This window comes from Poecilia mexicana, unplaced genomic scaffold (assembly GCF_051168715.1).
Source record: "Poecilia mexicana isolate PSO_F unplaced genomic scaffold, ASM5116871v1 scaffold_15, whole genome shotgun sequence".
Taxonomy (NCBI): domain Eukaryota; kingdom Metazoa; phylum Chordata; class Actinopteri; order Cyprinodontiformes; family Poeciliidae; genus Poecilia; species Poecilia mexicana.
In genome coordinates this window covers 16,638,573-16,661,636 of record NW_028263384.1, presented here as the reverse complement: position 1 = coordinate 16,661,636, position 23,064 = coordinate 16,638,573, and the positions used below count along the sequence as shown (strand labels likewise).

The 23,064-nt window shown below is 39.9% G+C and overlaps 1 protein-coding gene across 2 annotated transcripts in view; it reads left to right on the top strand.

Moving 5' to 3' along the window:
• Positions 1–23,064, top strand: part of tet1 (tet methylcytosine dioxygenase 1) — a 36,836-nt gene that overhangs the window by 8,951 nt on the left and 4,821 nt on the right. For both annotated transcript variants that reach the window (XM_088013198.1, XM_088013197.1), the window contains exons 3-10: positions 16,012–18,172; positions 18,740–18,830; positions 20,499–20,592; positions 20,759–20,967; positions 21,068–21,218; positions 21,523–21,612; positions 21,801–21,938; positions 22,551–22,727. In XM_088013198.1, coding sequence (XP_087869324.1) covers positions 16,012–18,172; positions 18,740–18,830; positions 20,499–20,592; positions 20,759–20,967; positions 21,068–21,218; positions 21,523–21,612; positions 21,801–21,938; positions 22,551–22,727 — 3,111 coding nt within the window. The remainder of the gene's footprint in view (positions 1–16,011; positions 18,173–18,739; positions 18,831–20,498; positions 20,593–20,758; positions 20,968–21,067; positions 21,219–21,522; positions 21,613–21,800; positions 21,939–22,550; positions 22,728–23,064) is intronic.

Here is a 23,064-nt window from a genome sequence, read left to right as displayed (position 1 = left end):
GAAAACACTCTTGTCAGGAGGCTCTTATTGCGAGGACATGCACTCTGCTGCACTCAGGTTTGTAACAGGTATTTAAAGTTGCGTCTGTAATTGAAGGTTATCCTTGCGCACAGCTGTGTATTTGTACTATGGTAAATATTTTTTACCTCACAGCAACATCAACTTACTCATTGTTCGCAAATGGCAAAAGCTTATTGCAAAGTAAGAGCTGTTTGTCCTGGCTGCTCTGAAGCCCTCTTCCCCCTCCTTTAATAGATAGTAGCGAAGGTCTGGAGTCCTTACAGTTGCTATGGCAACATCTGTGTCTGCTTGCTGACATTTGACCTGCCATGATTGTCAGATGCATTATTCTGAGGGTCATAATGAGGATTAGTGGAGATAACCCGTGGACGTGCAACTGTGGCTTTAAGGCTGTAAACTCACTAACCCACATCCTGGTAATGAGGTTAACCTGCTCAGATCCTCCAGCTCTTAGTGGACCAGCTAGCAAAGGTTTTATTACACAAGAGATGACCCAGCTGAAGAGTACGCACGTTTCTCTTGGAAAGGTACCTTTTGAGGAGTCGCATGTCATTAGGTCTTTCAAATATGCACAGCATCATGCGAGAGGACTCATTCCCGTTCTGCTTCCATAAAGTAAATATTCAGTTTGGATAAAAATATATATTTTCAGTTTTGATGTCCTCGTAAACTTTCACACAGCTGCGTTTTATGTGAACGATTTTGCCATGTGTGGTTGCATGGTTGTTGACGTGCAAGGTCAAAATAAGCTGCAATGGGAAGGCGAGCATTAAAGATGAACAACACAGCAGAGAAAGAAAGTATTCTGGTTTCTTCCATTTGCATTCATTTCCTTGAAAAAATAGTTTTAACCTTGGAATAAAGACAAAGCTTCAGGATCAATTTGATGTTTCGCACCAGGACAAAGGTAAAAAGAATAAAATAAAATGCTCCGTTGGAGCGGAGTTACTTCAAACATCACTTGAATTGTGATTTCTGTAGTTTTGTTGCTGCTTACTGCAGTGATAAAGTAATCCTTTTCCTTATCTATGGATGCCACTCATATTCACAGTCTAAATAAATATGTTGGTAGAGCAGCCACTTAAGGGAAAGATAAGGAAAATCTAGTCACAAGTGTCGGCCAGTGTGAGCTTCTCCTCTACAAAAATCCTCTCCAAATATGCAAGTAGGACAATGGAAGTGAGCTAAGGGCACAGATTCACATCCTTTTCTATTCTTTTGATTACATAAATGTGTGGGACAGCAGCAAGTCAAGGAAGTAGGGGACATTTGTGAATTATATGTAAGAGGCGCTGCCAATATCTTAACATGGACTACTTAAGATGGTTAAAATTCATTTAGCCAGTAGTTTGACTTCATCTCTTCTTGAGCACAGAAACTCTTTTTTTCTTGTAAATTCCTCCAAGTTGATTAAATACAAATTAATTCTGTAAACAGCAGACGGTGGATAAGTCACTCTTTGTCCCTTGTGTTATGTCAAAATACCTACAACGCCTTGAAAATATTTTCATACCCCTTTAACATCATACTACATGCATCATACATCGTCAAAGTATTGAGTTATTGTAAAGTTGAACAACATGTAGAGGACATATCATGTCCCATAAATGGCTTGTAGAGGACATTAATAACTTTATTTGTGACAGAAAACTACCACTGCTCAACTCTACACCTGGTGGTGATGTCTCAGTTGTTGACTGTTTATTCTATGACTGTATTTTTGTGTTTTCATGATGTATAAAGCACTTTGAACTGCCTTGTCGCTGAATTGTGCTATACAAGTATACTTCAGTAATTGATTGTTCTGTCAAAATAAAATAAAGATAGATTGATGTGTGAAGTTTTACTGCATTAAATGTGAGAAAGTTTTAGTGCTCTGTTCAATGCACCTTCACCTGAGTTTTAAAATAACCATGTTAGTGTTTATCTTACTGCCTTACTTCTAAGTTGTGCACGATATTTGCTCAACTTTGATTGCATTATCTTACCACTATGTCACTGTGAGTCTCTGTCGGGTCCTGGATGTTGGGAGCTTTGAAGTCCCTGGATAAGCTTTGAAGTCGTGCCACTTGGTTTCTCTGGGTGAAAAGAAATCCTGACTTTGCCCCCTAAAAAGAAATGCCACTCAAATCCTGCCATGGGCTCCAAATGGCCTCCTTTTGGAAAACCCGGAGAACTTAACAAAACAATTTCAACCTGGCTGCAACCTGAAATACAAATTGATCGTTTTGCATCCTTATTGTGCTATTTTTGTGTGATTTTATTTTTGCAAAAATGCCATCCTCAGATTTATTAAAAAAAACCAACAACTTTGATGTTTATTTTCTATATGTCCATTTTATCTCTCAGCTCAGTCTGTCAGGGACTGCAGTCTCTCTTTCATGTTCTCTCCACACATGTGGATTTGCATGCATGACCGCACGTGTTTATTCGTCGCAGTTCATAAACTCGTTCATTCACGGTCATACAGCCAACACGCTTATTCAGCACGTTTCAAAAGAAGTAACTTGGGTACAGCTGTAAGTTGAACTTTTCCTTCCTGGTTGCAGGAGGATCTGAGGGATCCATCCTGCTCAGTGTTTAAATGTGAATTTGTGTTTCCGCCACTTTTTCTCTGTTAGCCATTTTTTAAGGTGCTGCACATCAATAACAGTAAAACTTCAGAGTTTAGGTTTTTAGATCTGTTACTGTGCTTTTCTGGTCTTTAATTATTAATCAGGAGGTACAGACACTACTTCAAAATGCTCAAAGGAGAATTTTAGGTAGAAATTAAAATATAAAGATGAAATGTTGTTAGGCCAGGAGGCTACAGCAATGTCAGCAATCATTACTCGAGAGAAACACAAAAGAAGAATATTTTGAGCGTGGCTGCTCTCAAAATTATGTAGCTTTGTTTATTTTTTTTTTATTTTCTAAAAATGCCTAGCATTATGAACAGGAGGAAGCTTACCAGACATGTTTAATCCTTTGTCAATAAGTGGAAAATGTGGAATAAAATCAAACTTTTGAACTCAGTTTTTACTTTTTAATTCCTACCCCAAAAAAATAACAAATCAACTACATCATTAAAGGCCAACAAAGACTGAGACTTTCCTGTCCACGACCTTTGCTTTCAGTCTGGTAGAATCAGTCTAATTATGAGTCGGGTTCTGGTTCTGCTGGAGATTTCTTCTTGTTTAAGGGGAGTTTTTCCTCTCCACTGGTACAGTGCTACATGCATGCTCAATATGAGGGCTTGGTGCAAAGTCAATGACATAATAACACTATCCACATGAGGACTAAATGCTGCAACTCAGTGACTCGATGCCACCTGATAGGTTTCGATAGACAGAAAATATTTTACTAATTTAAATATTGACTTGAACTTTAGTGCGTTGTTTGATAACTAGCAAAAGTTGGAATGAGTGTAATATAACATATTGTAACTGACTTAGTTCATGCAAACAGATGTGTTTTACTCACTTTGACTATGTGAAACTTCTTGTCAAGACTTCAACAAACATCAGAAAAGCATTATTTCTTATTGTTTGCTAAGGAATTTCAACAATAATACCAGACAATACCAAACAATTGGTTGTTTATACACAAACGTTTTTTAAATTAAATTCAGTGGTGTTTCTTTTTTATCTTTTTCAGTGAAGTAAGATGCTCGTGCTAAGCATACCAAAGTGCACAAGACCTTTAGCTGTTTTTCCCATCAATTAAATTCATTTAGTAGAGAAAATGCTTCTATTTGTGTGTGGGACAAGAAAGCACAGAGTGATACTCCTAACCCCTAATGTGAACATTAACTCTAACCACAACCATGAGTGTTTGGAGAAAGGCAAAAGAGTTTGAAATAGCTTTAATTAGATTTGGCATTTTAGCCTGCACTCATTGAAACACCGACACAAATCAACCAAAATCAAAATTAAGGATGAGGGGTTTTTTTCTTTTTCCACCATAATGATTCTGGACCTTCACAGATCCAGTGCTAGAGATGGTTCTCACTGGTTGTATAAAATTATTGGTTTGGTTTTGCACAGCCAGGGAGCCCATAAACTTCTACTAAACATTTGATCCTTGCTCTGATGTAATCTGAGTTTCTGCAGAGCATCAGGACACTGTCAGACTACACATCATCGTTGTTATCCTTAATTCACTTTAAACAGGTCTTACAATGAGCAGGTTGGTTGTTACATGCTGTTTTACGCATTGTGAATGTTCTTCACATAACTTTACATTACCTCTACTGGGTTTTGGATTGTTGTAAACTGGCAGCATTGCAAAGAGAGTTTACAACAACATTTAAAATAGTACTTACTAACACCACCGGGCCATAATAAAGCAGTTAACAGTTGAATATAGGGATTGAAACTACAGCTGTAAGTTGAACTTCTATCTCAGAGTAACTATTGCGATTTTGAAGGATTAAAGATGGTTGACTTTTGTTGTCCTAGTCCTAATCTATTATTTATTGCACTAGAGTTAAAACTCAGTGTTTATGTATATTTTGTGCATGGATTTTTCCTTTTTGTTTACAAAAAAGGAACTAACTCGAATGTTGTAAGCCCACCTCCGGCCACTGTTACAGAAGAACCAAGAGGTTTGTTGGAGAGCAGAAAGCATTATTGAGACCAAGATACACAGCAGGCAGAATGCAAATAAAGTTGTGGAAAGGATTAAAAGCAGGAAGTAGGGGCACTTCACCAGTGGAAATTAATAGAATTGGTGTTTATCAAACATTAGCATCAGCATAGCTTTAGCAACAGTCTGATGTAAAAACCCTTAATGTATACTTAAAACTTCAGCACTAATAAAAAGGTACTCACGGCTGTTTTTGGTTTATCACCTCTTGCAGATTGGTTGATCATATCTCACCAGTCTTGAGACAAAATTCCTTTTTTTGTTTGGTTGCAAATAACTCAGACTAAAGCTTCAGTCACATTCCATGCAACCTGCACATGTGGCTGATGTGCGCACATCTTGAACCATTCCCTCATCTTTTGGACAGACTGTTGTGGAGAAAGTGACCTGATGTCCTCTTTATGCAGTTGGCTCCCACAGTGTGGGCTTAGGGTGTGGTGTTGAGTGTTGCATATTTCATTTCAAAAATCGCATTGTAGTTACATAATACGGTCTCGTGAGGTGGAACTAAGAGCAGGAATGCTTTCTATCCCTAAAATAGCCCCACTCCTGGGCACTGAGCTATTCAGACAGGAAGTCCGTTTGTCTGTTTCTGTTTTTGTTTATGTGCTGTGGGTGTGTTTGTAGACAAGGGGGAGAGCATGTACAGGAATGTTCGGAAAGTCACAGAGAGGGCTTTAAGTCACAATCTGAGTCTGCGGATGCAATCATGTGTCCATCACAGACAACACAGATTTTGATTTTAAGGTCACAATCTTTTTCACTCAAGATTAACTTGTTATTCTCTGAATGTGTTGGTTTTTGGACTTTGACCTGCACACAGAGGTGTTTAAATATATGTGATTGGTTGAATGGGGGCACATGATGAGCAGCATGATGGCAGGTCCAAGCTTTCCCCTTTTTTCTGTAGCTGCCTACACTCATTTTATAAAACATACAAAAACACAGAAACATCCTTGCCCTGGATTCTAACACTTGCTTTTTCTGCACGTGACTCTGAACTCAGAGGGTTCAGACTTATAGTTTTACACAAACGGGAAGAACAAAAGATTAGCCCATAATCGAGGGCAAAGTATTTCAATGCAAATGGGAGACACATTTACATTAAAATCTACAGTAATGGCTATAATGACCAAGTTTGGCAGCGTTCCCGTTTGGCCTAGACCCGCCACTGGGCCGGTTTCCAGTAGGTCAGCTGCTACATGTGTCAGAGACACTTTATGACTTTCTGTGCTTCACTTACCATGTTTGTGTACCATAACTTATGGTGATTAATGTCTAGTTTTCTTATTCTTAATGCAAGCTTGGCTGTTGATTAAAGGGAAGAAATATGTGGAAGCCTTAAAGAGATCAAGTTGGTTTATTGTTGCATAACAAATTGGACAAACTGTGTGGTGCATGCTTACTGGGTTTTAAACATGTTTTACAGTTTAGTGAAAAGAGATATGTATTTTAAAACATTTTTAAATAAGTGTAGGATGTGCCGATCAGAGGTTTATGGGTGATTTTTAATTTCTACTTTCTAAAAAACTATGAACTGCCACCACATGTGTCTTTTGCATTCCTTGTTCATGTTTGTGATTTTGTACTTCTATCATGTTTGAAATAAAACAACGGTTGATTGATTTTATTTTACAACTTAAACATGTTACATTAGTGCTTAGAATAAAAAGGCATTCTACATTAACATAACTTAAACATCTTAAACATGTAGTTTCTTACCTACTGTCCTAAATGTTCAAAAAGGCAGGCAGAGGTCGAAAGGTTTTAAAGATAAAGGAGATCAACTTTTCTGTATGTTATTCATCCCTCCTGTTATCTCCTTGAAGTCCTGCTCTCCCTCGTTCTCTTGCAGCCTGAACGAGGTGCAAACATGTTTAAATTTTGTAGGAATACCAAAAAATCTTTTGATGTATTAGGTGATTGACTGTGTTAAATCAGAGCTGACCCGGGTATCACAGTAGACAGGCCATAATGAAATGTCAACCTGTGGTATTGAAAGTTCTTACACAACATCACTTTTTGTCATCTATTTTCCACAGTACATTCAGTCCTTTTAAAGTGACAGACCTTTTAGTGGTTTAATAATATATATGGAACTGCTGTCTGTTGTTTTTTTTTTTTTTTAAAGAACGACTGTCGTAAAGGTGTGCTTTAACTTAAAGCTGCACTGTTATGGACTGACGCAACACTGGTTCAGCTTTTAAAGCTTAGGTGACTTGTTTAAACCCTTGAATGATTCACAGATCGGTCCTGAAATCAGCCTGGAAGCCTGAAGGAAAATATGACTTAATGTACGAATGTTGTTGTGTAAAAGTCTGAGAAACACTTTGACTAATAGTAACTTGGGAACAGTTGGTAGGTGTTTGTTTTAGTCAAGCTTGGGTTGTCATTTGGGTTGGTGCAACTTGCCCGCAATGTCAAACCTGTTGGGCTACCTGTCAAAGCAGAGTTCAGTTGTAACTGCTGTAATTATTAACCCCGGGAAGAGCAGTAACGTGCAGTATGTGTTTCTGATTGGGACGTTAAGATTTCTAACTAACAGAAAAAACAGGTAATAATCTTCTTTATGATTTTGGCTACACGTTTCTTTATGTTGTGACTTGAGCTTGAACACTGAATCTTGTGTCTTGCGTGTTTCTATGATAAGATACTAACACATACAGTATAGGATGAATGCAGTGCATGCCTTACAGTGTTTACCAGAGTTTCATACTTTAGGATGGTTTCGATGTGAGTTCAAGATCTTCTGGTGTTGGTAGTATTGTAAATTCTGAATCTTTTTTTGCATGAATCAGTCTTCCAATTAAGGAAAGTTGTAAAATTGTTGTTTTACTGTATGTTTCTGTCACTGACATTACAGACAAAAAGTTATTTTGTGTTGAAAAAGTGTCCTCCGGGACGTGTGTGCGCTTGAAACTGTTTACCCTACAGATGAGCTTGTTTTTATGTTTGGGTCAGTGTGGCTCAGCACCCGGGGATCTATGTCATAATTCACTTAGTTGTGCTGCCTGCATGTCATCTCGCTGCCATGGTACTCACCGGCATCAGGTTTCAAAAAATGTTTGCTATGAAACCACACATGTGTTCAGTCATGCGGTGCAGGAGGTTGAGTCTGATAAGTTGAAGTGTAACCGACGAACTGAGGACCAAGACAAAAACAGTCCAACAGGTATCAGAAGTTACCTGTTCAAATCTATGTTGCTAATGAAATAAATAAACAGTAATGAGTCAAATGTGCAAAAACCATATTTTAGCCAAACCGCATCATTTTGGTCTGGTTATTATTAAATGATCCGCTGTGTTTATTGTAAATGTCATAAAGCTTTTACTGCTCAGCTAGCACTATCTCTTCCTCCACAGTGTAGCACATGGCTGAGTCTGGCTGCTGGAGTGTTAATGACGAGCGCTGGCTCTGACTGCACTTCAGGCTCCTTTGTCCTGGCGTGACCCTGACTTCTTGGCCTCATCGCCGTGTTGAAAAGGAGGGATTTGTTCACCCTATTGTAGCTTTTTTTTTTTTATTTAACTGCAGCTTCTACTCTGAGAATTCTTTAGGGCGATGACAAAGATAAAGGGGGGATTTTGTTTATGTTTGCGAGATGCGTCCTGTGCACATTTTACTTTATGGAGTCGCTTAAAAGCAGCAAGTGAAAGTAAAACTGGCTTCCAGCCGATAAAACAGGCTGCAGTGCTTCCTCATTACAGATCCTGCACTAAAAAAAAAAAATCCACTGAGTGTGTAAAATGACGGAGACGATCTGTAGTGATGCTGGCTTTTTCTGCAAAGAATAAGTCCGGAGAAAAAGATTCATGCTCTGTAGAATAAAATTTTGTTTAGAGAGGAAAAGATTTATTCTACAGAGTGTATTTTTAAATAGCATTTGTAAAGTTTTACAGCTAAAATTTTCAGCTGGAGTATCTTTTCCCCTGCAACATTTTTATTGATTCTTCTAGATGGTAAATCCAGCCAGAATTTAAAGATGTGAAGTTTAACTCAACAGCGAATGTTAAAAGAAGATTTAAATTGGCCAAATAATATTTAAAGCGACTTCATTTGATTGTTTTCCACTACCTCATGTCTTGAGGACAAACCTAATGTAGCGATGTATTAATCTAGTTGACATTTTTCATATATTTTTTTTATATATTAAAAAAAAAAAACATTTGTTTTATATAATCTCAAGTGATGAAGCTACACCAAGTTCTTCATCTAGTTAAAAGATTACTTAGTAGGCAGACTGTGTGTCTTGATAGGAAAATATTAGAATCATTCAGCCAGAGATTGAAATTGGAAAGCAGGTATGAAAAAAAAAAAAAAAAAAATTTTTTCCAGTTTTTTTGAGTTTAATAAAATTAGATGACACTTTGGAATTTATGCTATAATGGCATTAATGGGAATAATATTGAAATTGTTTCAATTTATATTAGATTCAAAACTGCCACTGCTATCAACCTGCACATTTTTATCTTATAAATCATTGGCAGATATGACCTTGAAAAAAAATCGGAAATCAGTATTATCCAGAAAAAAAAAAAACATATAAGTGTGTCGCCAGTTTAAAGTAAAGTCTAGTAGTTTTTGTACTCCAAGGTGCGGACATTTATTTATTTTTTTTTACTTTTTTGTTCTTTTGTTTATTTATTTATTTTGTAAAGTGCGCTTTAAGATTGCCCATATTGTTAATATGAGCTCTCTAAATAAGCAGAAAGCAGGATTTGGGATGTCAGCTGATTTGAAACAAATCTAAAAGAAACAACTCAAGCATCAAAAAAAAAATCAGGGGTCAATATTTCAGCTGCGAGTGGTTTTGTGTGATCCAGATCCAGCAGCGTCCGCTCCACAGCTTTCCTGCCGTCTCTGTGCGTAGGGCTGGAGTAAAAGCCCACATAGGGGATCCTTTGTTTAGGGAGAGTCTAGGCATGGAAGATAATTTACAAGCTTCTGAGGTCCCCATCCCATTGGCTGATGATGCTCTGTCTGCATCTGCAAAAGGCATCCCATATGTGTGCGTGTCTATATATGTGTGTGTGGAGCGAGGGGAGACCGACCACGCTGCCATAGCCGCACTTTGCCACAGCTGCTCACGGTCACCTTAGTCATGACTCCCGGGTGTTTGCCCCATGGACGGCAACTGTAGCCAGCCTTTTTGTTGAGTCTGGAGGAAGCCGTAGCAAGATGGCCACCGGTACCTTTTAGGAGTATCCAGCCTTAAACCTGAGGGGCTTTCTCTGCTGAGGACAGATGAGGTAAAAAGCAGCTAGGGCTTCTCACCCTGAGGCGCTTTGTCTCGCTGCAGATGAGCCGCCTGCAAAGGAGCTGCTCTGTTGTCTGTTTTTGTCACCCAGGGATCAGCTGACAGCACTGCTCTGCTTGGAAGCTGGTGTTGTTGTTTTGACTCCTGCTAAATCACTCAGGACTTTTTCTGTGCTATCCGGGGAAGTTTTATTATCAAAGCACAAACTGTTTTAAAATTTTTCCAGTTTTTTTTTTGTTTCTTTTTATGTTTATAGGCTCTTGAATTTCTGAAGAGCACCCCTCGCTTCCTCTTTTCTCGCTGGGATTGTTGTGGTCAGCAGTATTTTTGCACGTGCTCTTTTCAACTACTTAGCGAGATACAATAAATTAAAGCTTACGTTGCCAACGGTTGTAACTTGGCAAGCCATACTTCTTTGACTGGTGTACTAATAATGCTATTACTTTGCGGTTTGTCGAGAATGTCTTTTTGTTACTGATGTCAGCCATACCTGCATAATTTCACAGCTGCCTCTGTGCAGACCTCCTGACCCTCTGATGTTTTTAGACACCTGAATAAGGCTCTTTGTTGCTGTTTTTGGGGTTGTTATGTGGAGTATTCGACTATGTGACACTCAGCTCAGCCAGACAGGAAACACTTACTGAATGAATGAAGGAAATTCTCACGTGTTCAGAGAAACGCACATGAAACACTACGCTGTAAGCCAGGAAGGAAGCATGCTTTTTCATTGTTTCACTCTTAGTGTTGTAAAGTGACAGCTCCAGCAGTGTGATCTCTGCGCAGCCACAAAGTAAGGAAGACGAGGACAGCTGAATGTGAGTTTTTTTAATTTAAGATGTTTGCCTTTCCCAGTAAATTGGTTGAATTTGTCTTTACGCTGTTCTTTTGCAAATGAAAACAAACTCGTGCAAACCTGCTCGAAGACACATGACTCTCTTGAGACACTCTGGCTTGTTAGCAATCACAAAGTGGTCACGCTTTTGTTGCTTGTTAAGCCTTTAAATGCATATTTGTGTGCACGAGCCTCTCGTCCTTACCTGCTCTTGCCTGCGTTAGTCATTCCCTTAAAAGGAGCATATTAGCATTTTTACAACTTTTTGTATTTGGTTGTGTTTTTGGCTCGCAGCTCATGTAGTTGCATTCATTTCCACCGAGAAATACTTTCAAAAGCAAACACAAGACAGTTGAGAATACAGCAGATTTATTTGTAACGCCACAATTTGATATCAATGCATGAGACGATGGCCGTCAGAAACAGAAGTAGTAACCGCAGACTCTCCAGCTTGTATTTAAGTTGACGGTGAAGATTTATGTGGTGATCTGTTCACATCAGGAGAAATGTTGTCTGAAAACAATAGATTGGAGACCTACAACATGAGAACCCACGCAGGGATAAAAAAAAAAGTGCTTTATGAAGAGACCAGTCTGCCTGTAAAATACTAGTATCAAATGACTGCTTGTAACCAAAATTGTAATTCATAATTTTTAAACTCTACTTAGTTCTGGACAGCATTGTTACTTTGACATGAAAAGAAATGCATGGCCAAGTTGCCCCCAACAACTGCCACCAGAATAGCGTACTTTATATTAATGAAATTTTAAAGCATCATTCCAAGGTATCGCCTTTCATGCTGCTCACACTCTCTTTGTCCATCTAAAGTAAACCTGTTCCAGCTGAAGCTAATAATTGTTGCTAAATATGCGAGTGGACTGTTTACGACTGTTTAAGACGTATTGTGCTAACCGTGGACAGATATACAGTAAAACCTACTGCAAAAGAAAGCATTGCATTGCTCTGGTTGAGGCTTTCCTAATATCACTCCACAACTAATTACATTAAGAGAAATTATCTGAGATTCTAGGTTGGTAATAAATGCAGTACACTGGCTAATAAGAGATAATGTAAATTAATCTCCATGTTCAAAGCAAAGAGGGGAGTTTTAAGCAACACATTTGAGTGCATTCTCCTCATAAAAGATGTTTGCCTGATAGATTAGTTAGATTGAGCATCGCCCTTTCTAATGCCACCCTGGGCAACCGCCCATATGGCCAAACATATTAGAACCCACCACTCCTTGAGCTATGCAGCAGTGTTCTTAACTGCGTTTAGAAATTTTACAAAATATTCCTGGAAAAAATTCCATGTCCTTTTTACATCTGTGTGTCATCATAGATATATGGTGCTCACATCCTGCTTCTACAAGAGGAGGATATAAAAGCTTTTTTTGGGATCCAAATAATGTATTACTATGGAAAACAATGCAATGGCTGATTATGATTGATTTATATTTCATACTTTTAATATTTATGATTTAATGAACCTGTAATACAATGATATTTGCCATTTACAAATCAGGGCACCTCTGATGTTAGCCCACTGAAATTACTGTATGACTGGCTCAGCGCTTGGACTAATAAAAAAAAATCTAACAAGAATGTGTTTGCTTCTCAAACAGAGTAATACTTCAGAGTAAGAGTTACTTCAGACACCCTGAGGCAGCTCAGCACAGAAACATAGTTCTAACACATCACAGATCCAAGTCTCCCTCCAGAGACCCAGTGGCTAAATGAGAACACATGACTCCTCATTTACATCCTCCATTTGGCTCTCTGTAATCATAAAGCTTAATATAAGATAATGAAAAGCAGCAGCTCTGCTCTGATGTCGTTTTAAGATTATAAAAAGTCAGATGCGTGAATTGTTGCATGTGCATGCATTATGACACGTGTGAGGCTGCTGCAGTGCTGGGAGAAAGCCAGCGCTGCTTTGTCATTGAAAACAGCAAGTTGTGACACCCTAAGCTCTTCCTCCTCCTTTTCTTGTTGTGTGGCTTTTTTCTGCACGTTCATGGGCGTCCTCAAAGCATCAAACTGTCTTCAGTTTTTATTATTGTTCAATAGGAATAGATGTCGTCTGCAAGACAATTTGGTCAGCCAGCAAAAATATATCATTACAGAAACATAGGCCTGTCATTACAGCAATTTTGCTGGCCAATAAATTGTCCCATTTTCAAGTAATACAATGACAATGTCATAATAATACAACTTCACCCTCTCAAAGATAAATCTACCTTAATTGTGTAAATAAGCCATAACACTGGCGCTGGAAGATATTTTAAATATCCCAAAAAAAGTAAATAAATAACTAAAATGACCAAGAATAATAACATGAAAATGGAAATAAAAACCACACACAACTAAAATCATAAATGAAATTGATTGCGAGGTACAAAATGTAAATCATTGAAATGGAAATGATCAAACTCACTTTAATTTATCATGGGATTAACTGATGTCTTACTGATATAGATGCAGACACTCCTTCTTGACTTCAGATATTAGTGTTGTGCTTTGTTCTATCAACGTCGCTCTTTATTATAATCATAACCAATAAAACCTAAACAATTCTGATTGTTCACTTTTAATATAGAGACACATTTAGTGGAGATAAACACAGTAATGGGAAACATACAGTGATCAGGCATAACATCATAACCACTGACAGGTAAAGTAAATATTCCCAATGATCCTTCATCATGAGGAGATAATTATATGTCCATATGAGACAACAAGTAAACATTTGCCTTTAGAGTTGATGTTAAAAACAAATGGCCAAACATAAGGAGTTGGGTGAGTTTGGCAGGGGCCAAAATGTGATGGAGCCAATGATTGGGTCAGAGCATCTCTAAATCTGCAGCTCTTGTTGGGTGTTTTCCCAGTCAGCCATGGCCAGTATCTGTCTGTCTGTTTTCCACGGAAGGAATTGATGAATTGGCAGCCAAGACTCACTGATGCACTGGGGGCGTGAAAGCTGGCCCGCTCCGCCAGACAAGCTGCTGCAGCTAAAACTGCAATAAGGGTTAATGCTGTTTCTGACAGAAAGGTGTCAGAACGTACAGTGCATTTCAATGTGTTACAGACCAATTAAGGCTACACATAGCCACAATTTTATTTCTTGGTCTGTTTATATACGATTTGTTGTAAAACACAGACGGCACTGAAACTTCATCTGCACTTGAATGTGTCCGTTTTGGAGCAGAGTGAAAAATCTTTTGGTCAGCAACCTTCGTAACACTGTAGACGGCAACAACGGTGTTCAAGCAGTTTCCAGTTTATGACAGATTGGATCCTTAGTGGTTTCTCAGCATCCGAACCAATTTCCTGGCATCCGAGGGGGACGTTTGGGTCATGTTGTTAAAACTTACACAGACGCTGGTGTTCCTAGAAGAAAAAAATACTCCGAAACATAGATCCAAGGATGTTTTAAAAAGACCAGATCGACTTCTGGAACGGACTTCCAAAGCCCTAACCTCGATTCTAATGAAAGTTTGGGCTCTATGCCTGAAGGTCTCTTCGACCCAGGACAGCATGTGGTTTAATAAGTGAACTCCACCAATTCAAATTCATCTTTAAATGTCTAACATTAATATTGCATTCAAGCCCATGGAGAGTGAACGTAAGCTTTTACAGTGAATATTCATCTGAACGCATGGCGACCCTGAAGTGATCACATGTGGGACATCACAAGGCTCAATTCTTTGTACACCACATGCCTCCATAAAACAAAACACACTGTGTACATCACAAACAGGACATTTCTGAGTTGCTTACAGCAGGCCAGCTTTATGTTCAGATGGTAGTGCTGTTCATGATATATAGCTAAAAATCTCTTTGACTTCTTTTTGGATCCGCTGCAATACAGTAAAAGCGCCCCACTGTTGTAATAGAGCATCAGAGTCAACTTGACCCAGATGGAAAAATGTTGATAAAAAACATAATTATGTGGTCAGCACATGTGTTTCCTATTTGTTCTGTTAGTTCAAAGGCGTCTGGTTTGTATTGAGAGGCTGTAAGGCTGGTGTGCATATCTCCCTCTCCAAACAGTTCTAAATCAGTGACCGTGGAGTTTAATGAGAGTTTATGCCAGGTAAAAAAGTGATGAAGAACATAACCCGCGCACCCCTGCTGTCCTGCTAGTTCATTAGCTTGAACATGGGGCTTACAAAACTGTGTACGACACAGGTTATGATATTACACTGTAACCTCCAGTTATAAATTCTATCTGCAGCTTAGCTTTAGCACATTATTGGTGCTTTTCAAAATGTTTTGTTTCCTTCTGCATGTTTAGTCATACTTCCCTTGCTGAAGGATGCAGATCTGAGTCTTATATAAAGGCCTGTGCTGTTTCAAGCCATGTCACATTTTCAGGGCTGAGTCAAGAGGATGAGAAACAAGAAATATTTGTACAAAACTCTCAACAATATTTAGTCCACATTTTTATAATAAAAATATGTCTGCCTTGGTCCTAAGATAACATCTAGAACACAAAACCTCCACAGACACTATAAGATGGGGAAATGATTGTTTGCATGTAGTCACAGATTACGTTGAGTGTGTGTTTGCCTAGGCTTTTGGTGGGCAATCAATGTGCATTGGTACTTTGGACCTTTGGAGTACTGTTACACTTTTTGTCGTCAATAGTCTTGAATGATGTGAAAAGCTGCACTGCACCACTCACATGACTGTATGCACATGGGCTGACATAGTCTGTGTGAATGGCTGCGTAAATTTGCACATTTTTATGGCATGCTCAAGGAAACACCTCTGTGTAAAGCGTCAAACACATGTGCATGCATGCTGCACACATGAACTCAGCGAACCTCAGATAGCAGCGATGTCATGAGGTGCGGGTGTTTTTCAAATGTTTACTTAGTAGCTCTTGGCTACCTCAGGGTCCGTACCTCTCTCTGCACTCTGCAGGATACCTGAATCTTCACCTCAGCTGTGGACAAATGCTTTTAAATATCCAGCTTCACAAAAGTGTTCATTCATCTCAAAACCTGAAATGTATCTGTATCTAGAAAGTGACGTTTTGGCCTATTTTCCTTTGCAAAATAGTTTGAGCTCAAGCAAGAGATTTTGTGGAGTTTCAAGAACATCAGTTTTCACGTCTTTGTAAGTCTGGATATGACTGAGCCAATCTAGCACAAGAATATGATTTGATGCTCTGAAATTCACACTGTATTTTTACTCATGCTAAATCACTGTATTCTGCCAGAGATCGTTGAGTCAGCTTTCTTCTTCATGTTTCTCCTCTGCTTCTCAGGTGGCTCCTGAAATCGGCTCAATAAATGGCAAAGGCAAGGAACAGATGGATGATACCTACATGGCAGCGGAGGAGGACGAGGAGGAGGATGACCACATACCTCACACTCAATCTCCCGTCATTGTCCAGCCCTTCACCAACCACAGTGGACAGCCAGCACTTATTAAAAGAGAGTCAGAGATGGATTTGACCAATTCTGCACTTCATCGCCACATATGCTCTTCTGTGACTCATCAGAATGGTTCTGATGGGAGTTTTACAAAGCCTAACGGTGCTAATATGACCAACGGGTCTCAGTCTGATCTGAAATCAGCATGTAAAAGGACTTCAATGGCATCGGAGCTTCAAAGGACTATTATTGCCACAATCCCAAAAGACAACTCAGAGAACGGGTCAAAGGCGTCTCCAGATGATGTGTCACTTCCACTAAAGAAGATCAAACTGGAAGAGCCATGGCTGTGGATCACTGAGCAGACTACCACGCAGCTGACTAGGCAAGACGACGATACGTGCGAAGATCCTCTGTCGATGTTGGCAGCAGTTGTCTGCCTGTCTGTCACAGAGAGGAAGGGACTAGAGGAGAAACTTCTCGGTACACGTTCTTCCATTCTGTGCTCCATTAAGACAGAACCGCCAGATTTGCACTTTGTCAAAACAGAAAAAGATGAGTTGAAGAAAAGCACTCCTGCTAATTTGCAAAGGACTCCCCAACCCATCAAAAGTGAACCTCCTCAAAGTGTCCTGTTACCCAGTGTGCAGTCCTTGGCGGAGAGGAGAAACCTTAGTTTTGATCAGGCTATTGCTATCGAGGCCTTGACTCAATTGGCGGTAATACCACAAAGCCCCTCAGGTCCCATTAAAGCTGAAAGTAATGGTGAACACCCCATTTCCTCCAGTTCCCCAGGTTTCCACACAAATCCTGCACAGCAAGCAGCTAAACGTGCATCAGCCATCCACTACAACAAAGTCTCGGTCATCAGCTCACCGCTACACCAGACTTCAGTGATACGCCCTCCTGTGGCCAGGCAGGGGAATGTCATTCAGTGCTCCAGAAGGCTGAGCTCTGACACAAAGCCTTCTGTCGAAGAAATGCCCTCAAACTGCAGGGGGACAAACCAGAGTCAGGCTCCTTATGTCATCCATTCACAGTGTAGCTATGAGGACTCCAGCAGGGGTCATGAGCGCTTAGGAGAGGACAGGGAAAGGTGCGTCATTAAAATGAGGAGGAACAGGGACGAGGAAGAAGTGGCAGCTCAGCTGGCGGATCTGGCCTTCATCATCCAGGCGCGGCACAATCAGCAGTCCGACAACGGCCCCCCTAAGGGAACACCTGTTTCAGCTATAAAGTACAACTACAAATCCCAGCAAAGCCCCTGTCAGAAAAAGCCTCCCTTAAAAAAGACCAAAACTACGCCGTCCAAGCCCAGGAAGAAGAAAAGCGATGGATTACAGGAGGGAGCGAGTCGTAGGACCGGGCAGGGTGGGGAGACGCCTCACAGGAGCCGAGGCCAGAATGGTCTCCCACAGGGGAAATCGAGTCGTCAACCCAAGAACAATTTCTTTTTGCCGTTGGCTCAAATTGATTTGAAGAAATACTTGGCTGAGGCTCAAGAAGGAAGGAGGCAACTGATCCATCATAGTAACATTCACAATACAAGTTTGTCTCAGAATCCCAACAATCTGTTCACCACGAACCACACTGGTGCTGGAGAAAACCACCAGTGGTCGCTTCCTAATGGTCTGCCTCTCCCACACAGTCAATGCAATGGTTTCGTTGCGGGACCAGCAGAGAGCCACGTGTTATCTCAGGTAGCGCCGCCTGCTGGCGAGCTGCAGCACGGCACTCATCCTAATGCCAGCCCTGCAAAACCAGCTTTTACTAGCAACGTCAATGGGTTCCGTGTTCTGAGCAACGGCTTCTCAGGGCCTCCTGACTCCCCTCCTCCAAGCCAACAGAACTACTATAAGCTAGAGACGTCCGGGTCCGTCACTGTCCTGTCCACAGCGACTGACGGGGCTCACCCTGCAGAGTCCACTCCAACCAGGAATGGTGTCAACAGCTTTCTGGAGTCTCCGATGAGTTTCCTGGATACCCCCATCAAGAACCTGCTCAGTACACCTTCCAAAAAACTGGCAGATCTTCCTTCCTGTCAGTGTGTGGGTGAGTTAGCTCTGCTTTGTATCATTCACAATATAATGGCACTCATTAAAGGAAGAGTAAAGTTGTGGAATAAGAAGTACAACAAATTCACATTGGCCTTAATGTCTGTATATCACACAAGACAGGTTTAAGAATATAGGAGAACATAAATGCTCAAGGTGGCGACAATATCTGTATCAATTGCAGTTACTGACAATTTCCTGACTCATCTCTTTCTTTTTCAGTCTTTCTAATTTGCTCACTACTCTCTGTGAGGTTAAGCATTTCAGCCACTAAAAATGTCCATTTGACGTGGAAAACAAAGCCATTTAAAGACCAATCAACAGGCCAAATATATTTGGCAAACAGAGTGCCCTACTAAATATTTCTTCCAGTCAGTTGCTTTGTGATTGCACTTTTATAAACAGTATTACTGTAGTTCAAGGGGTGTGAATAATTTTGCAATTTACACTTCGTCCATATTAATACTGTGTTTCTCTGCCATGTTTGGATCCGCATGAACACTTTTGAATGCTTTGCAGACCTTAATTCGTGTCTTTAGCCTTAAGGTGTCTGTTTTTTCCACAGACCAAGTTATTGAAAAGGAGGAAGGCCCTTACTACACTCACCTTGGGGCAGGACCCAACGTTGCCGCCGTAAGGGAAATGATGGAAAACAGGTACATTGAATTGCTTTACCGAAACTTTGAGAACCTCCAGGTCACAAGGAGTAAACAGCTATGTTACAACTACTCTGAATAAGAAGGAAGTTTGGTTAAGGTATTTTGACACTCGCCCTAAGTGTCACGCTACAACACATGTGCACAAAAACACAGAAACACACAGCGTGCTGAAACAGGAAACCGTAAAGCTGAGACCAGGTGGCCATAAGCTTAGGTGACAGCTTGTTTCAAAGGTCCTTGGCTCCATCACTGTCCAAGTTACAGCACGTTCTTACTGGAACAATAATAAATAATTACTAGGTTGAGAGAATTTATAGTAGCCGATAGAGTCAGGATGCAGGGAGAGGATGTGTAAACTAATGTAACAAGTATCAGTTTAATGAAGTGTGGTTAATGTGGTCTGACCCCCAGACGAGACCTACTGTGGCGACAAATAGAAACTATGCGAAGCCAGGTGCTAGGAATGAAAAGGTTTAATATAACCGTAATTATATTTCTTAGTTGGTTTTACTGTTTTAAAATGAAATTACCATTAAAACCAAATCAATTATCTCTGGTGTTAAAGACTCAGATGATATATTTACCTCTCAGGAGCACTGAGCGTTAAATGTTGCTGGTTTTTTGATTTATTTATTTTTTTTAACTGCACAAAAAAGGGTTTCTGTCTTGTTTTATGATGTCTTATTTTCCTTACTTCAAAAAGGAAATAACATGACTTCTTCTCTGCAAGTAGTTGCCTATTTGCATTATGCTAAGTGAGGTTACTGTTAGCACTAAAATTACAAGCGTGGATTGTGGGTTTTGTCTGCCAACTAACTTTCTGACTAATAAAGGGCAGATTTTAAATTTGTTAATAATGTGATATTATATTACCAATATTACTACTACTAATGATCATAATTACGGTTATGATCATTACGTTTAAGCTATTGACTTCAGTCACAGCATATTAAATTTTATTCCATATCCTATTTTCAAAAAGATAAACATTGAACCTTCTTAAAAATACAGTGTTTTTTGCAATTATAAAGTTGTGTTTATTTTTCTTTGATTTGCCAAGTCAGACCAATAATACAGCAGCATTTTTATTTTGAAAGCTTGACCAATTAATACTCATTCAAAAAAAAAAAAAGGCACATGTCACTGCCTTTCTTGGCCTCTAAATTGCTTAAAATCTTAGTTGTTAACTAGGTGTTTAGACAGAGATATGTGGTTCATTAATTGTTTGTTTTCAATGCCAAAAAAAAGAGTTTGAAACAAATATTCTTTACAGACTCCTACAAATAAACGGCCAGCAACTGTAATTCAAAAATCTGGAATTAGTGTTGAATAATTTAAATCTGATTTCAAATGTGATTAACAGAAATAGAGACAGAGCTGATCTCAGTTGTTCCAGATACCAAGAAAACTGTGAAATATTCATTTACTACACTTCCGAATTAGAAGCCAACTTTAGCATCGTGGAGCCTCTGGATAGAAAGACTTTAGATAAATCTTATTTTGTCAGAAATATCTAGAATTTGGGGGAAAAAAAGGAAAAGCTCTAGAAATTATGTTTATGAAAAAAAATATTTAAATTTAGTGACATCTGGATATGGATTACAGGATTATACTGGGTTATTGCGTTACATGCAGAGGATGACATGTTTGTTTTTCTGCTCACAGGTATGGTGCCAAAGGAAACGCAGTGAGGGTGGAAGTTGTTGTTTACACTGGGAAAGAGGGCAAGAGCTCCCAGGGGTGTCCCATAGCTAAATGGGTGTGTGATTGCTGTGATGCTCATAATCCCATCATTTTCTCACCTTGATTACATGTTGACGCCAGTTGTGTGTTTAAGGAAAACGGCTTCTTCCTTCTGAACCGTGATTTTGTGTGTGTGTGCGGTCTCTGCTCGCCATCTGACTTGTCACATCCCGATCCACCAGGTGATCCGACGTGGGAGCGAAGAGGAGAAGTTGCTGTGCTTGGTCCGACAAAGACCGGGCCACTACTGCGACACGGCTGTGTTGGTGATCCTCATCCTGGCGTGGGAGGGAATCCCTCGAACGGTGGCGGACCACCTTTACCAAGACCTCACAGAGACCCTCTTTAAATACGGCTCCCCCACCAGTCGCCGTTGCGCCCTCAACGAAGAGTGTGTTGCTTTTTTTTTTTTTACCTGCTGTTTTCCTGTTGAGCTGCTTCATCCCGACCGTTTCTGTTCCGTCTCTGATCGAGCCTTTCTGTCCCTGCAGTCGCACGTGTGCATGCCAGGGTTTGAACCCTGACACCTGCGGAGCCTCGTTCTCCTTTGGCTGTTCCTGGAGCATGTACTTCAATGGCTGCAAGTTTGCCCGCAGCAAAGTGCCCCGCAAGTTTCGTCTGCTTGGAGACCTCCGGGAGGAGGTTAGAGGATGTTTTCATCAGTTTTTCAGTCGATTATAACTCCTAAAATACTGCTAGAAACCGTCACTCCACTGTTTGTTGTCATAATGTGTTGTCTGTGTCATCGGTGTATGTTTGTTTTGTTTTACAATATAATAAAATGCACTTCACTCTTTAATTTGCTATAAATGTACATAAATGTATTCCAGCATTTTGCCCCCTAGTGGCCAGTGTTGAGCATTACATTAGAAGACATAAAAAGAAAGCATCAAACAAGTAATTTTTCAGCAACCAAAGAAACAAATCCTAAATTTGTTATTTTTAGGAGGCGAAGATTGAGAGCAACCTTCAGAGTTTGGCCACTGATCTCGCTCCACTCTACAAAAAACTGGCTCCAGTGGCATTCCAGAACCAGGTATGAAACATTGAAACTGCAGAATAATAGCTACAATTGGGGTCGCTTTGAAACTTTTGCTGACTCTGTTTATTTATTCATTCAGTGTCTTCTGACTAGAGAATGTTTACATGCAGCCTTGTAATTTGCCCCAGTTTTCTTTCCGGTAGCACTTTTCGAATGTCTTATTTTCCTCCTGCCTTTCACAGGTGGAGTGCGAGGCTGCAGGGGACGCTTGCCGGCTGGGCAGGATGGAGGGTCGTCCTTTTTCAGGGGTCACAGCTTGCGTAGATTTCTGCGCTCACGCTCACAAAGACACCAGCAACATGAACAACGGCAGCACCGTGGTAAGCGCTCAGTCAGAACTGCTGGTTACTCTTAGGCAATGCCGACTGTGCTTTACAAAAGTATTAACATCTCTTGGACTTTTTCAATTTTTGACTAATTCAAACCACAGACTTTATTGTGTTTTGTTGGTCATTGTTTGTAGTAGATCAACGTGAACTACTGCGTATCTGTAAAGTGGAAGGGGAATGACTCATGGTTCCAGTTTTTCTCAACAAATAAAAATCTGAAAAGGGAGGCATGGATTTTTTTTTTTCAAGTGCCCCTGAATCACTACTTCCTAGAAGCAGCTTTAGATAGCAAGTTTTTTTTTTGTTTTTGTTTTTTGGCTAATGTCTCCATCAGCTTTGGACATGTGGAGACTGAAATATTTGCTAATTCTTCTTCTCAAATCTCAACCATATCGGAAAGGGAATGTCTGTAAATATTGCCTCTGATTCACAAATGGATCTAGAAAATTACAAGGAAAAAAAAGGGCTCGCTTTTTTTACAATAGCTGGTGTCCTGTAATGCAAGTTGACACCAATCATTTCACGCCTTAGAAGAAGACAACCAGTGTCATATTTTTCAGAAAGAAATGAAACTCTTGACCTCTGCCTGGTGTGCTTTTTCAGGTTTGCACTTTAACAAAGGAAGATAACCGTGCGGTGCGGAATATACCTGAGGATGAACAGCTTCATGTGCTCCCACTGTACAAGATCTCTGACAAAGACGAGTTTGGTCAGGTTGAAGGCCAGTGGGCCAAGATCCGGAGTGGAGCTTTGCATGTTCTCTCCTCCTTTCCCAGAGAGGTAAGTGGTCAGTGAAGCTCTGCTCAAACGTTTAGGGGGAGAAAAAGTTCATTTGTGTAGCATATTTCAGCAACACGGCAGTTCAAAGTGCTTTACATCATAAAAACACAAATATACAAAGTCATAAAAGATGCCATACAGTCAACAATTGAGAAGACCAATAACACATGTTACATTTTGATGAATACCATTATCAAAATCATCAATACACATCAAATATATTGGTCAATGTTTCATTTATTATTATTCAAAAACAATTCTAAACAGGTGGGTTTTTAGTAGGAACTCAGTGTTTCAGCTCTTTTGCAGTTTTCTGGAAACTTGATCCAGATTTGTG